The sequence below is a fragment of the Staurois parvus genome, unplaced genomic scaffold, assembly GCF_062004578.1.
Source record: "Staurois parvus isolate SC_StPar_1 unplaced genomic scaffold, SC_StPar_1.0 ptg000067l, whole genome shotgun sequence".
In the NCBI taxonomy this organism is placed as follows: Eukaryota; Metazoa; Chordata; class Amphibia; order Anura; family Ranidae; genus Staurois; species Staurois parvus.
This window is the reverse complement of record NW_028317863.1, coordinates 103676-119570: the sequence shown is the minus strand read 5'-3', so window position 1 is coordinate 119570 and position 15895 is coordinate 103676. Positions and strand designations below refer to the sequence as shown.

The 15895-nt window shown below is 47.5% G+C and overlaps 1 protein-coding gene and 1 long non-coding RNA gene across 2 annotated transcripts in view; one reads left to right on the top strand and one right to left on the bottom strand.

Annotated features, from left to right (window-relative positions):
* FBXW10 (F-box and WD repeat domain containing 10) overlaps positions 1 to 13859 on the bottom strand; it is a 35944-nt gene extending 22085 nt beyond the window's left edge. The window contains exons 1-3 of the mRNA XM_089668967.1: positions 13156 to 13859; positions 6588 to 6767; positions 4431 to 4558 (exon numbers count right to left, since the gene is read on the bottom strand). Of these exons, the coding sequence (XP_089525093.1) occupies positions 4431 to 4558; positions 6588 to 6767; positions 13156 to 13669 (822 nt within the window). The 5' untranslated portion in view covers positions 13670 to 13859. The remainder of the gene's footprint in view (positions 1 to 4430; positions 4559 to 6587; positions 6768 to 13155) is intronic.
* LOC149469575 (uncharacterized) overlaps positions 13163 to 15895 on the top strand; it is a 21050-nt gene continuing 18317 nt past the window's right edge. The window contains exon 1 of the long non-coding RNA XR_016311551.1: positions 13163 to 13968. This is a non-coding gene — a long non-coding RNA (uncharacterized LOC149469575). The remainder of the gene's footprint in view (positions 13969 to 15895) is intronic.

Below are 15895 nucleotides of genomic sequence, written 5' to 3'. Positions count from 1 at the left end.
ATTACAGTACAAAAAAGAGAGGATGATACAGGAATGTAGAGAAACATTCACAACTCTGGACTGTGGCTTGAACTACAATTTTAGTTGAAGATATTACCTTTTACAGCAAGGACAGTTTTCCTTCAACCCCCTGGTCTAACGGCCTTCCAAAAGGACTGTTACTATCACCACCTCACCAACTGGAGTGTACTTGGACTTCTTTCTAAATGGGATGTAAGGTCCTCTAAGTTGGGGTACCACCCTGAGGTTGTTCCTCCAGTCACTAAGCTAGGATATACTTATAAGCAGTGGTGGTGGAACGACTGGGCTTTTTGGTGGGCAGTGGAGCCACAGAAGGACCCTTCTTCTCTAAAGCCTGCACCTCAGCATGTATTTGCTCATTGATTCGAGCTGTGTACCACCCAACAAGAGGGAACCTCATATTTATGGGAAGTTTGTGTAACGTGTAGGCATTGCTCTCTCCAAGGGAGCTTAGTTATTTGGAACTTTACAAAGAGTATGTACCAGAGAAGTAAACGAGAAGTTTAACACCCTCCAGGTTGGTTATATAGGACTTATTGTTAGATAGAGGCTGAGCAGCAGCTTGGGATGAGTCAGCCTGGGAGTGAGGCAGGAGTTCACCTCAGGACAGACTGGAAGGTTCTACAGGTCAGGGCCTCTGAAGCCCTCCCAGCTTTCCAGAAACTAGAGACCTTTCTGGAACCGGGGAGGAGGCCCAGATCTGCATGTTTGAGGGACCCTGGCCAATCTCCTGGCAGGAGGCTTGGCATGATGACCAGGGCAAGCCCTCAAATATGACAGAGCCTGGTGAGCAAGGGGAGTTGGGTGGAAGATGGATTTAGAGAAGGCTGGAGTGTGGAGCCTGGGAGGGGGCCCCAGGGATGGCAGCCTACCTACAGGCTGGCTTCTGGACGGGAGGATCTTTACTGCCTTATCGTCTCATTGGGAGGACAACCTGTTAGCAGGAAGGCAGCCACCAACCCACCAGGTGAGCAGGTGAGGACAGTGTGAGTACTCCAACGCCCCCTAGGTCAGATAAGGGGAGGGGGTGGTCAGGTGCAATACCCAACTAGCTCCTCATCTGCTTAATTGCAGGCTTCTGGGACCTCTTACCCAGGGATACCCTCAGCACAGTGGCAGAGAGGAAAGAGCTGGGAGGAGGTGAGCTGTGTTGTGTTATTTTGACTGTCCCTCCTGACGTCCATGCAGCACATGAGACACTGATAGATCATATGGGATTGCCTGCACACACGCACAGTATGATTACCACCCCCGTCCACATTTCCTGCTGCCCAGAGATCAGGAGTCCTTGGAGGAGGTAGGGGTGGTAATCATACTGTGTGTGTGCAGTCCCATACGATCTATTAGTGTCTCATGTGCTGGATGGACGACAGAAGGGAGAGCCCAGAGAACACAACACAGCTCACCTCCTCCCAGCTCTTTCCTCTCCAGTTTTTCTACAAAGTGTAATGGGGATTTTGGGAAGGGGGGGTGGTATTTGCTAGGGGGAATAGGGGAAATATGTGCTAGTGGGGGAGGGAGAGAGGGAAGAGAAAGAGGGAGAGAAGGAAGAGAAAGAGAAGACAGAGGGAGAGAGAAGAGAGAGAGAAAGAGGGAAGAGAGAGAAGAGAGAGGGAAGGAAGAGAGAGAAGAGAGAGAGAACGAGAAAGAGGGAAAGAGGGAGAGAGGGAGGGAAGAGAGAGAGAGAGAAGAGAGAGAAGAGGGAGGGAAGAGAGAGGGAAGAGAGAGAATAAAAAGAAAGAGAGGGGGAGAGAAAGAGAGAAGAGAGAGGGGGGAAGAGAGAGAGCAAGAGAGGAGAGAGAGAAAGAGAGAGAAGAGAGCGGGAAGAGAGAGAAGAGAGAGGGAAGAGAGAGAAGAGAGAGGGAAGAGAGAGAAGAAGGAGGGAAGAGAGAAGGAAGAGAGAGAGAAGAGGGAGTGAAGAGAGAGAAGAGGGAGGGAAGAGAGGGAAGAGAGAGAGAAGGGAGAGGTAAGAGAGAGAAGAGAGAGGGAAGAGGGAGAAGAGAGAGAAGAGGGAGGGAAGAGAGAGAAGAGAGAGGGAAGAGAGAGAAGAGGGAGGGAAGAGAGAAGGAAGAGAGATAAGAGAGAGGGAAGAGAGAAGAATAAGGAAGAGAGAGGGAAGAGAGAGGAAAGAGAGAGGGAAAAGAGAGAGAGAGAGAGAGAGAAGAGAGGGAGAGAGAAGAGAGAGGGAGAGAGAGAGAAGAGAGAGAGGGAAGAGAGGGAGAGAGAGAGAAGAGAGAGGGAGAGAAAGAGAGAGGAAGAGAGAGATAATCATATACAAACACACTGAATGAACCTCTCGTGCTCTCATTGGGGGGGGGGGGGGGGGGGCACACAATTTTTGTGTTGGCTAGGGCAGCACAAAACCTAAATACACCACTCGTTCTTAGAAGGCTTCAATTCGGGGGGGGGGGGGTGAGCTCGACACGTGACTGGGCTCCATGATGTCTCTATGGGCAATGTCTTTTACAACTAAGAGATATTCTGTTCTATTCCATTCGTATTTATATTGTGTTCTTTTCGCTCCTACATAATGTGTCAATATGACATCTATTTGTTGCCATGATTTGTTATTTTCTGTGCTGTGTTTCTGTACAAGGTGTCCTGATGACTTCATGGACACCATCCAGTGCAGTAATAGGACTCGCGGTTCTTTGACAACAACTTTGTTCCACCCCAACTTAATGTATGTAGCGATGCCGTTGGATTTGATTGGGTCCCCCCTAAGTTCTGCATGGCCAGGCAACATGCATTTTCCACATCTTCACACACAGAGTCAGTAACACGGTGCTTGAGTCTTGTTTTTATTAGGGATCAACAACTCAGATGGGGTCTAGGGGTATATGGGATGCCCAAGGAACTGCAAACGTAAGGACAAATGTAGCAAACTCTACAAAAATGTGGACTACAAAGGTAGCAACTGTCACTTTTAGGAGCACTGATGTCCCCTTTGGTGTACCTCCTCAGACACCAGAGGAATCCTTCCTCTTTCACTCAGCTGTCTCAAGGGTATCCTTGGGCAAAGGATTCCAAAATATGCAATTAAGTAGTCCTGGATGAGAGCTAGTTGGGTCTTTCACCCGACCGCCCTGTCCGTTCTCTGGCCCAGGGGTTGTAGAAGTACTCACACTGTCCTGTAGCTTGATGGGTTGCAGCTGCTTTCAGGCCTTATGCTGGGCTAGCTTCTTCCCTGCTGACAGGATTGTCCCCCCTAGGACCAGTGGAGATCCTTCCATCCACCACCAGCTTGTAGGTAGGCCCCCCTCCCAGGCTCCACACTCCAGCACCTTCTCTCAGTCCATCCTCCACCCGACTCCAACACTACCCCTGCCTCTCTCACATGTAAGGGTTGCTCTTGGCCACCATGCCCAGCTTCCTGCCTGAGGATTGGCCAAGTTCCCGTAAACATGCATCTCCAGCATCAAATTTTAATGGGAAAAAAAACATTTAAACTAAATGATCCACCAGTCGTGATGTTGAAGGCCCCCAACCTGAAGGATACTCCAACACCTTCTCTCAGTCCACCTTCCACCCGACTCCAACACTACCCCTGCCGCACAGCCTCTCTCACATTTAAAGGATTGCTCTTGGCCACCATGCCCAGCCTCCTGCCTGAGGATTGGCCAAGTTCCCGTAAACATGCATCTCCAGCATCAAATTTTAATGGAAAAAAAGCATTTCAAATAAATGCTCCACCAGTCCTGATGTTGAAGGCCCCAGCCTGAAGGATACTCCAGCACCTTCTCACAGTCCATGCTCCACCCGACTCCAACATTACCTCTGCCGCACAGCCTCTCTCACATGTAAGGGTTGCTCTTGGCCACCATGCCCAGCCTCCTGCCTGAGGATTGGCCACGTTCCCTTAAACATGCATCTCCAGCATCAAATTTTAATGGAAAAAAAAACATTTAAACCAAATGCTCCACCAGTCGTGATGTTGAAGGCCCCCAACCTGAAGGATACTCCAGCACCTTCTCTCAGTCCACCTTCCACCCGACTCCAACACTACCCCTGCCGCACAGCCTCTCTCACATTTAAAGGATTGCTCTTGGCCACCATGCCCAGCCTCCTGCCTGAGGATTGGCCAAGTTCCCGTAAACATGCATCTCCAGCATCAAATTTTAATGGAAAAAAAACATTTCAAATAAATGCTCCACTAGTCCTGATGTTGAAGGCCCCAGCCTGAAGGATACTCCAGCACGTTCTTACAGTCCATCTTCCACCCAACTCCAACACTACCCCTGCCGCACAGCCTCTCTCACATGTAAGGGTTGCTCTTGGCCACCATGCCCAGCCTCCTGCCTGAGGATTGGCCAAGTTCCCTTAAACATGCATCTCCAGCATCAAATTTTAATGGAAAAAAAAACATTTCAACCAAATGATCCAACAGTCATGATGTTGAAGGCCCCTACCTGGAGGATCATGGCTTCATTCCGCACCAGCGTCTCGGCTTCTAGATCCAGGAAAAGCTCCTTTGTCACATAACACCAATGATGGGACACAAACAAACAGCTAAAGAGGTGCTTCTTCTTCAGGTACCCTGCCAACAGAACGAGACAGAAGAGGGTGACAACGGTCCAGGGAGAACTTAGAACACAGAGATTTTCCATCTTGCTGAAAACACAGCTAGTTCTCTACAATGGGGCAATTCCTACCAAATGATCATTCGTGCCATAAATGAGTAGCTCTGGTCATCTCTACAGTCGTCTGCATCAACATAAGTCCCTACGTTTGACAATGTCCCTCATCTTCTTTGGCCACTAAGATGTGTTCCCGAGACTTGGAGTATGTTCAGTTGTCAGACCATCGGGATTATGGGAAGAAAAAATACCACAACCGTCATTTTCTCTGTATTGCAGGCCCTGGGCTTGGAGATGAGGAGCATTTCCCTCCAGGCCACTACCGGTGAAGATAGCGATCAGAGCAGCACAGAGATTGACTGACCGGGATTCTAACCCTTCCCCACACCATCCTACACCGGATGGAGATAAAAAAATTAATTTCTTTCCGATTCGTTATTGAAATAATTTAGTTTAGTTAAATTAGTTTCATTCATTTTATTAGAATTTTCCGAATTCGGTTGGACTGAGTTCAATTCGACCGAATTTGGAAAATTCGAAACAGCATTCAAATTCAGATGTGTTCTATTTGAAATTCGAATTTCAGAAGATGGTTATATTCTACTTTTCAAATGTTTTAAATTTGATTCAAATGCAATTCGACCGAATTCGAATTGGCATTCAAATTATAATTTATTCTATTCAAAATTTTTATTTTCCGAAGATGATTATAATTTTTCTATTTTATTCTATTCTATTTTATTGGGGTTTTTTTACTCTATTCTTTTCTTTTCTTGAATTTTCTATTCTATTATAATTTTTTCTATTTGAAAGTCAAATTTCAGAAGATGGTTATATTCTTTCTATATTATTCTATTCTATGTATTTTTTTCAATTTTTTTCTATTCTTTTCTATTCTAATCTTTTCTATTCAAATTTATTCAAAATTCGAATTTTAGAAGATGGTTATATTCTTTCTATTATATTTTATTCTTTTCTATGTTTTTTTTCTATTCTGTTCTGTTCTGTTTTTTTCTATTCTATTCCAATTTTTTCTATTTGAAAGTCAAATTTCAGAAGATGGTTGTATTCTTTCTATTTTAATCTATTCTATGTATTTTTTTTCAATTTTTTTCTATTCTTTTCTATTCTAATCTATTCTATTCAAATTTATTCAAAATTCGAATTTTAGAAGATGGTTATATTCTTTCTATTATATTTTATTATTTTCTATGTTTTTTTTTCTATTCTGTTCTGTTCTATTTTTTTCTATTCTATTCCAATTTTTTCTATTTGAAAGTCAAATTTCAGAAGATGGTTATATTCTTTCTATTTTATTCTATTCTATGTTTTTTTTCTATTCTTTTCTATTCTAATCTATTCTATTCAAATTTATTCGAAATTCGAATTTTAGAAGATGGTTATATTCTTTCTATTACATTTTATTATTTTCTATGTTTTTTTCTATTCTGTTCTATTTTTTTCTATTCTATTCAAATGTATTCAAATTTCGGAAGACGGTTATATCATTTCCATTTTATTCTATTCTATGGTTCTTACTAATAGTTTCTATTCTAATCTATTCTATTAAATTCAAATTTCTTTTAAATTTGAATTTCGAAAAAGTTTTTATTCTTTCTATTTTGTACTATTCAATTGTTTTTGCTATTCTATTCTTTTCTGCTCTATTCTATTTCATATTATTTTTCTAGAATATTCCATTCTAATCTATGCTATTCTTTCCTGTTTTGTTCCTTTATTTTCTATTCTATTCTATTCTTTTCTATTCTATTTTTTTATATTCTATTCTGTAATATTCTATTTCAGACAATATTTTGTTTCATTATTTCAGATTTGTTACTATTGTAATTTGTAAATTCAGATACATCTGAATCTCCAAACAAAAAATTCATCTGAATTTAGATTCAAAATGAACTAAACCGCACATGTCTAGTGCCTAGGTCTCCTGTCTGGTAGGCCCAGCTGTGGCATGGCAGTTCATGGACATACCCAGGATCTTCTTCGAGAGGTGCACAGGGAGGCAGCGGATGAAGTCTTTGTACTTTCTGACTCCCGATGTGGACTGGAAGGAAGTGGGGACCACCATGAGAGACGGGTCATCTTGTGTGGAGAAGTCAATCTCTTCTGAATTTCCCATTTCATCACCTCCGAATGTTTCCTTCTGGGAGTCTGGAGAGGCAATTCCAAAAAATCTGACCTGTGATTGGGTCTCAGGTGGAGTGGTGAACGCATGAAGTTACAAACTCATACAAGGCCAACCAGATTGCTAAAACACGAGTGATACTTCAGCTTTTGATGGATATCAGCAGATAAAATCTAGCTTCTCATCTGTGTCTTTCAGGGTCTTCCTGGGCCCCAACTATGAGGGAGTCTCATTTTCACTGCTGAAATGTTCTTTTTTTACAATATACAGCGGGTGGAATGAGACTCCATGGCACAAAATCCCAATGGAGAAATCTCGAGGTCCCGATAATATTGGATGCTGGATTGTAATTCACCTAACGGGAGGCCACCCATAAATGGAATATCAGTTCTAGTATGCTCAGTTTTGGATCCAATGCTTACCCTTCCACATTGGTTCTAAACCAGAAGTTCTCAACCAACGGGCCATGGCCAACTGCCAGACCGCGACTTCCCCTCTTCCAAGCCTCCAGCCAGCTTTTAAACTCCCACAGTGGCCCCCAGATCTCATAGTTCCCTACCCCAACCTCCTATAGTGGCCTACAGTTTCCTCAGGCCCCTGACAGGCCAGCCTGCTGTAGAGCCTCCAGCCTTCCATAGCGCCCCTAACCTCTAACAGTGACCAGGATGCCCTCCAATCTCCCATGGTGCTCCTCAGCTCCCATAATGCCCACCCCCCAAACTCCTATAGTGACCTACAGTGCCTTCTGGCCCCTGAGAGCCCATAATGTCTCCCAGCCTGCTGTAGAATCCCCAGCCCTCCATAGTGTCCCTAACCTCTAACAGTGACCCAGAGTGCCCCTCAACCTCCTATAGTGGTCTACAGTGTCCTCAGGCCCCTGAGAGCCCATAGTGCCTCCCAGCTTGCTGTAGAACCCCCAGCCCTCCATAGTGTCCCTAACCTCTAACAGTGACCCAGAGTGCCCCCTAACCTCCTATAGTGGCCCACAGTGCCCTCAGGGCCCTGAGAACCCACTGTGCCACCCAGCCTCCCAGCCTGCTTTAGAGCCTCCAGCCTTCCATAGTGCCCCTAATCTCTAACAGTGACCCAGGGGGCCTTGCAACCTCCCACAGTGCTCCCCAGCTCCCATAGTGCCCCCTCCCAACCTACTATAGTGGTCCACAGTGCCCTCAGGCACCTGAGAGCCCACAGAGCTACCCAGCCTGTTGTAGAGCCTCCACCCCTCCATAGTGCCCCTAACCTCTAACAGTGACCCATGGTGCCCCCAACCTCCCACAGTGCTCCCCAGCTCCCATAATGCCCCCACCCCAGCCTCCGATAGTGGCCTATGGTGCCCTCGGGCCGCTTAGAGCCCACTGTGCCACCCAGCCTGCTGTAGAGCCTCCAGTTTTCTATAGTGCCCCCAGGGGCAGACTGACAACTCATGGGGCCCCCCGGGCAATAGGGGATCATGGGGCTCCTGTGCCCTTGCCCAAACTCAAAAAAGCCTATGAAAAAGGTACCAGGGGCATCTCATGGGGCCCCCTACTGACCCCGGGCCCTTGGGCAGTGCCAGAGTTTCCAAATGGTCAGTCCGCTCCTGAGTGCCCCTAACCTCTAACAGTGACCCAGGGTGCCATCCAACCTCCCACAGTGCTCCTGAAGGGCCTTACGCAGCAGGCTGACAACGGTGCAGCTAATTCAGAGGCAGCGGCCTGGCGTTGTCAGCCTGCCGCAGGAAGTGCTGTATCTGTCAGGAGCTCCAGGAAAGAAACTTTTTTATTCGATTGATAAGATGATTTGATTCAGAAAACTGTATATAGGGAGACATGATACATAATATAGTAGAATGAAAGATTTTGGGGTTACATACACAATAGCGATCATGGTGGGGGGGTCTAATGCTTCTGCCCCCCCCCCGGGGGTGAATAGTACCGATACTCCGGGGTACGGCTCAGCGATGCTGGATGGGGTGAACGCACGAAGATAACGTGTCAGTGGAATATTGGCCTCTGGCAGTGAAACTTGGTCTAGCAGAAAGGTCTGCGGGTCAGGAGCTCATCAAACATTCATGGGCCTATAATATCCGTGACGAATATGGCGAGGAACACCGACCGATCGCTTTTCATGCCGGCAAACCTCTGCATGCGACAGGCGCTGCTCCTGTCCTGGATTTGGCCTAGACCTGTTCAGTGTGGCTCCGTTCACACTCGGGCGATTTTCAGGGCGACTTGATGCGACTTTGGATCGGCGCGACTTTGGCCGAGGATGATTGGTCGTGACGTACAAAGTCGCACACGGGTTGCATGTACATCATTCAGGTGTGGCTGTCAAGCGACTTGAGGGCCATAGACTTCAATGTAAACCCTTGAAAGTCACAACTGAATGATATACATGCGACTTGTGTGTGACTTTGAAAGTCGGACCAAAGTAGTGCAGGAACTAATTTCAAGTCACTGCAACTTGAAGTCGCACAGCTATGAATGGTACTCATTGGGTCACATGGGGCGCAACTTGTCGTACAACTTTGAACCCCAAAGTCGCATGACGAGTTGCACAAATGTGAACGGGCTCTAAATTTACATCAATAAATTCCTGACATGTCATAATAAACGGCAACAGTATCATTGTTCAGAAAAGCTCCACCTATTATCAATTAAAAGTCATTCTTGAGCTCCAATCCAGTGACTCTGCCTAGGCTGAGATGATGTCATCAGTCAGCTGCAGGCAGAGGAAGCATTTCCTCAGTCTCCTCCCCCCAGTGATCAGACTGTATATTGTAACTTTGTAGAAGGAGGAGGCATTTCCTCAGTCTCCCCTCCCCCAGTGCTCAGACTGTACATTGTAACTTTGTAGAAGGAGGAGGAAGCATTTCCTCAGTCTCCCCTCCCCCAGTGATCAGACTGTACATTGTAACTTTGTAGAAGGAGGAGGCATTTCCTCAGTCTCCCCTCCCCCAGTGATCAGACTGTACATTGTAACTTTGTAGAAGGAGGAGGAAGCATTTCCTCAGTCTCACCTCCCCCAGTGATCAGACTGTACATTGTAACTTTGTAGAAGGAGGAGGAAGCATTTCCTCAGCCTCCTCCCCCAGTGATCAGACTGTACATTGTAACTTTGTAGAAGGAGGAGGAAGCATTTCCTCAGCCTCCTCCCCCAGTGATCAGACTGTACATTGTAACTTTGTAGAAGGAGGAGGATCATTTCCTCAGTCTTCCCCCCCCCAAGTGATCAGACTGTACATTGTAACTTTGTAGAAGGAGGAGGAAGCATTTCCTCAGTCTCCCCCCCCCCCCCAGTGATCAGACTGTACACTGTAACTTTGTAGAAGGAGGAGGATCATTTCCTCAGTCTCCCCTCCCCCAGTGATCAGACTGTACATTGTAGCTTTGTAGTAAGTCACAAGGTGAAAGGCTGCAGCAGGGGCTGGTATGTGTCAGACATTTGTGAACACAGCCAAGAACTGCACAGATACCAGGAGTCACATGATTGTGTCATCTGTAAGCCAGAATCTCAGTTGAGAAAATAAAGGGTGACCCTGGTTGATGCCTGAACAAAGATGGAGCTGTCCTTCTGGATAGGAAAGCAGAGGAAGGCATTGTAGGTGTGATCTCTGCCCCTCCTCCCCTCCCACCTGCTTCCAATCCCGCTGCAAGCCTGATTTCAACCTTCAGCTGGTGTGTGGCAGCTCAGTATAACCCCAGGTTCACACCTAAGCGTTCTCTGCACCATTTTGCAGAAACGCAGTACAGTCCATTTAACATGATTTCCTATGGGACAGGTTCGCAGCTGTGCGTTTTCACTGGTGCGTTTTTTGGAATGGGTCAGGACCAGTTCACACTCCATGCGTTTCAGTTGCTTTTTTTCCGCATCCAAAACACACAGAAAGTAGATGATATGGTTGTCAGCGTCATAGTTCCCACCAGTGCTTGCAGTTCCGGTGCGTTCTGGTTGCAGGAAAAAAAAGTAGAACATTCTGCATTTTTTTCTACACAGCACTGCACCGAAAAGCGGTAAAACGCATCAAAAACGCACTGGAATGCACATGTCCCTATTTAAAATGAAGAATGAAAATGAAGAATGAAAATGAGGAATGAAGAATGAAAAAATTAACTGCAATGCATCAAAAACCCACCAAAACGCACCAAAAATGCACTGGAATACACATGTCCAGGAGCAGACTGACCATTTAGCCACTTGGCACTGCCTGAGGGCCCGGGGTCAGTAGGGGGCCCCATGAGATGCTCCTGGTACCTTCCATAGGCTCTTTTGGGTGTGGTTTGAGTGTGGGCAAGGACACAGGGGCCCCATGATCCCCTATTGCCCGGGGGCCCCATGAGTCCTCAGTCCACCCCTGTACATGTTCCTATTTAAAATGAAGAAAGAGAGAGGGGAAAAAATGAACTGGAATGCATAAGAAACGCACCGGAATGCGCCAAAAACACGTCAAAAATGCACATGCAAAAACGCATTCGGAACGCATCTGAACTGCGTTTCTATAGTGTGAACCGACGCTAAGGCTCGGTTCACATCTATGCAGTTTGCGTTTGATCCGTTTCTGCAGTGCTTTTTGCGGTGCGTTTAGTGTTTTTGCACATGCGTTTTTGATACTTTTCGGTTTTTTTTGTTGCTAGGCAGATTCCAACGCAAAACGCATCAAAAAAGCATCAAAATTGCATCTGCACTGTATTTCTATAGTGTGAACTAAAACCTCATCTCAGTTCACTCTGATGCGGTGCGGAATTTGCAGCGTTTTCTGTGAGAATTCCGCACCGCATCAGAATCGCACCCCGTTCATGCGAACCGCTGCGGGTGTGTATGTTACGTTAACAACGCCGGTCCGCAAAACGCGGTGCAATGTGCAGAATCAGATCTCATAGGTGTGAATACCCGTGCCATCCAATTCTAGTGAGGATCCAAAAACGGGTCCTGCACCTGTTTGATGCGCTGCGATTAGAGCCATACAAAATGTATGCACAGTACAGAATTTGCATGTGATCTGCACATTAATGCGACGCAGTTCCTGTTCAAATCTCATGCGATATGCCGCACCGAACATATGTGATCCCGGGCTCAGGGACTTTTTTGAACGCAAAAAGTTGCACTTTTGGTTCTATAGACTTCAATGGAGACGCTGCAGAAAAGCATGTAGTGCGTTTTTGCTGCGTTTTAATCTGCCTAGCAACAAGCAAAAAAACGCAAAATACATTAAAAAAATGGTTCGAATCCCAACCACGGCACCACCTGCCTGGAGTTTGCATGTTCTCCCTGTGCCTGTGTGGGTTTCCTCCGGGTACTCCGGTTTCCTCCTACACTCCAAAGACATGCTCGTAGGTGAATTGGCTAATTGTCTAAATTGTCCCTAGTATGTGTGAATGTGAGTTAGGGACCTTAGATTGTATGCCCCTTGAGAGTTAGGGACCTTAGATTGTACGCCCCTTGAGGGTTAGGGACCTTAGATTGTATGCCCCTTGAGAGTTAGGGACCTTAGATTGTACGCCCCTTGAGGGTTAGGGACCTTAGATTGTACGCCCCTTGAGGGTTAGGGACCTTAGATTGTACGCCCCTTGAGGGTTAGGGACCTTAGATTGTACGCCCCTTGAGGGTTAGGGACCTTAGATTGTACGCCCCTTGAGGGTCAGGGACCTTAGATTGTACGCCCCTTAGGGTTAGGGACCTTAGATTGTACGCCCCTTGAGGGTTAGGGACCTTAGATTGTACGCTCCTTGAGGGTTAGGGACCTTAGATTGTACGCCCCTTGAGGGTTAGGGACCTTAGATTGTACGCCCCTTAGGGTTAGGGACCTTAGATTGTACGCCCCTTGAGGGTTAGGGACCTTAGATTGTACGCCCCTTGAGGGTTAGGGACCTTAGATTGTACGCCCCTTGAGGGTTAGGGACCTTAGATTGTACGCCCCTTGAGGGTTAGGGACCTTAGATTGTACGCCCCTTGAGGGTTAGGGATCTTAGATTGTACGCCCCTTGAGGGTTAGGGACCTTAGATTGTACACCCCTTGAGGGTTAGGGACCTTAGATTGTACGCCCCTTGAGGGTTAGGGACCTTAGATTGTACGCCCCTTGAGGATTAGGGACCTTAGATTGTACGCCCCTTGAGGGTTAGGGACCTTAGATTGTACGCCCCTTGAGGGTTAGGGACCTTAGATTGTACGCCCCTTGAGGGTTAGGGACCTTAGATTGTACGCCCCTTGAGGGTTAGGGACCTTAGATTGTACGCCCCTTGAGGGTTAGGGACCTTAGATTGTACGCCCCTTGAGGGTTAGGGACTGATGTGAATGTACAATATATATGTAAAGCGCAGTGTAAAGTGACAGCGATATATAAGTACCTGAAATAAATAAAATAAATAATCAGACACAACCCGCATAGGTGTGAATTGAGCCTACAGCTGGATTTTTGGACCCAGGCTCCCATTTACCTCCTTGCCTCTGGCGGATGAGAAGCACGTGGATCAGGTTGGCGGCGTTGAGCAGCAGGTGCGGGTCGCACATCTGCAGCATCTGCAGGGCGTAGTTGGCTTTGGTCCAGTACGAGCCGTCCTCCAACCAATCCCAGGTCTCCGCCGTGAACTGCCGCAGCCGCCGCCTGTCCAGGGCCCGGTCCGAGCTGGCGGTGGCGAGGTCCCGCGCCAGGCTGGGGTTGCTCCGCGACCGGCTGTAGGTGAAATCTTTACCCAACGCCGGCTGGAGCGCCTTCTCTACGTACGCCAGCAGGTCGGCGCTCTTCATCCGCCGGACCACCCCGAACAGGAACCTCCTTTGGGAGTTGTCGCCGGCCCGCGGGAACCATTCTTTGGTGGCGGCCACCTTGGCGGCCAGGACGCAGGTCTCGCAGGACTGGCAGAGGGGCACCTTGGAGGTTCGGTTCTCGCAGCGAAGGTCCGGGGCAAATCGCAGCTTGAGTTCTGAGACTTCCATGGCGTTCACCGGCATTTAAAGGGTCTCTCCCTTTTTTTTTTTTTTTAAATTCTCTATTTCTTCACTGCGACGGTGAGCGCGCCCATTGTGCCCAGGAAATCAGCGCTGTACGCCGGCTCTGCCCGTCACAGATTCATTCCCAGAGCTGCTGATGTTTTCACAACTTTCTCCCTATTGTTGTGTGACTCCAAGGAGACAGAGAGTGCTGCCATTGTTCCAGTGCAGGCGCCCCGCCAGGGGAGCTACCGTAATTACTGGAGTAGAGGGGCAGGGCCATACCAAAGGAGGAAGCAACAGGTGGCTGCTGTGTTCAGGTATATGTGAACCCTCACCTTGGCAAACAACCCATTCATTTCATAGTTACATAGTTAGTCTGGCTGAATAAAGACAAAAGTCCATCCAGTTCAACCATAGAAAAAAAAAGTTGTAATAGTATAATCACAGTTAACCCAGAGGAAGGCAAAAAATGTCAGGGTAGAAATGAAAAGCAAAACATTTGTGTATATATATCTGCAAAAAAAAAATATATATATATACCGTATTTGCCGGTGTATAAGACGACTGGGCATATAAGACGACCCCCTACTTTTCCTGTTAAAATATAGGGTTTGAGCTATACTCGCCGTATAAGACTACCCCTCTTCCAACGCACACCATCATTGGTGTCAGTGGGGAGGAGGAATAGTGCCCCATCATTGGTGTCAGTGGGGAGGAGGAATAGTGCCCCATCATTGGTACCAGTGGGGAGAAAAGTGCCCCATCATTGGTGTCAGTGGGGAGGAGGAATAGTGCCCCATCGTTGGTGTCAGTGGGGGAGGAATAGTGCCCCATCATTGGTATCAGTGGGGAGGAGGAATAGTGCCCCATCGTTGGTGTCAGTGGGGGAGGAATAGTGCCCCATCATTGGTATCAGTGGGGGAGGAATAGTGCCCCATCATTGGTGTCAGTGGGAGGAATAGTGCCCCATCGTTGGTGTCAGTGGGGGAGGAATAGTGCCCCATCATTGGTGTCAGTGGGGAGGAGGAATAGTGCCCCATCGTTGGTGTCAGTGGGGGAGGAATAGTGCCCCATCATTGGTGTCAGTGGGGGAGGAATAGTGCCCCATCATTGGTGTCAGTGGGGGAGGAATAGTGCCCCATCATTTGTGTCAGTGGGGGAGGAATAGTGCCCCATCATTGGTATCAGTGGGGAGAAAAGTGCCCCATCATAGGTGTCAGTGGGGGAGGAATAGTGCCCCATCATTGGTGTCAGTGGGGAGGAGGAATAGTGCCCCATCGTTGGTGTCAGTGGGGGAGGAACAGTACCTCATCGTTGGTGTCAGTGTGGAGGAGGAATAGTGCCCCATCGTTGGTGTCAGTGGGGGAGGAACCGTACCTCATCGTTGGTGTCAGTGGGGGAGGAACAGTACCTCATCGTTGGTACCTTACCTGGCTCCGGTCCCAGTCCCACGACGATCCGGTCCAGGAAGCGCGGCTGCTCCTTCTTTCAGTTCGGCCGCTTGATTTTCGCGGGGCTGTTCGGCTCCGCCTACTCGCCGGTGATTGGTCGCCTGTGTGCCTTTCCAGTGCTGGCGCCCAATCACCGGTGAGGAGGCGGAGCTGAGCGGGCGGCGGGACCATCGAGCGGCCGAACTGAAAGAAGGAGCAGTCGCGCTTCCTGGACCGGATCGTCGTTCGACCGGGACCGGAGCCAGGTAAGGTACAGCAGCCCCTCTGCCCACCCCTGTACTTGGTGTGCGTTGGAGGAGGAGGGGGGGCGGCGCCGCCCCTCGAAAAAGTGCCGCCCTGACACCGGCTCGCCGTATACCGGCGTATAAGACGACCCCCGACTTTTCAAAAGATTTTCACGGGTTGAAAAGTCATCTTATACGCCGGCAAATACGGTATATATATGTATATACTGTATATATCTGCAAATAAAAAAATAAATATATACACACACACATACATACACTTTTTTGCAGACATATATATATATTTAGATATTTACACACAATATATATTTGCAAAAAAAAAAAATATATATATATATATATACATACATATACAGTCAGGTCCATAAATATTGGGACATCAACACAATTCTAACATTTTTGGCTCTATACACCACCACAATGGATTTGAAATGAAACGAACAAGATGTGCTTTAACTGCAGACTGTCAGCTTTAATTTGAGGGTATTTACATCCAAATCAGGTGAACGAAGTAGGAATTACAACAGTTTGCATATGTGCCTCCCACT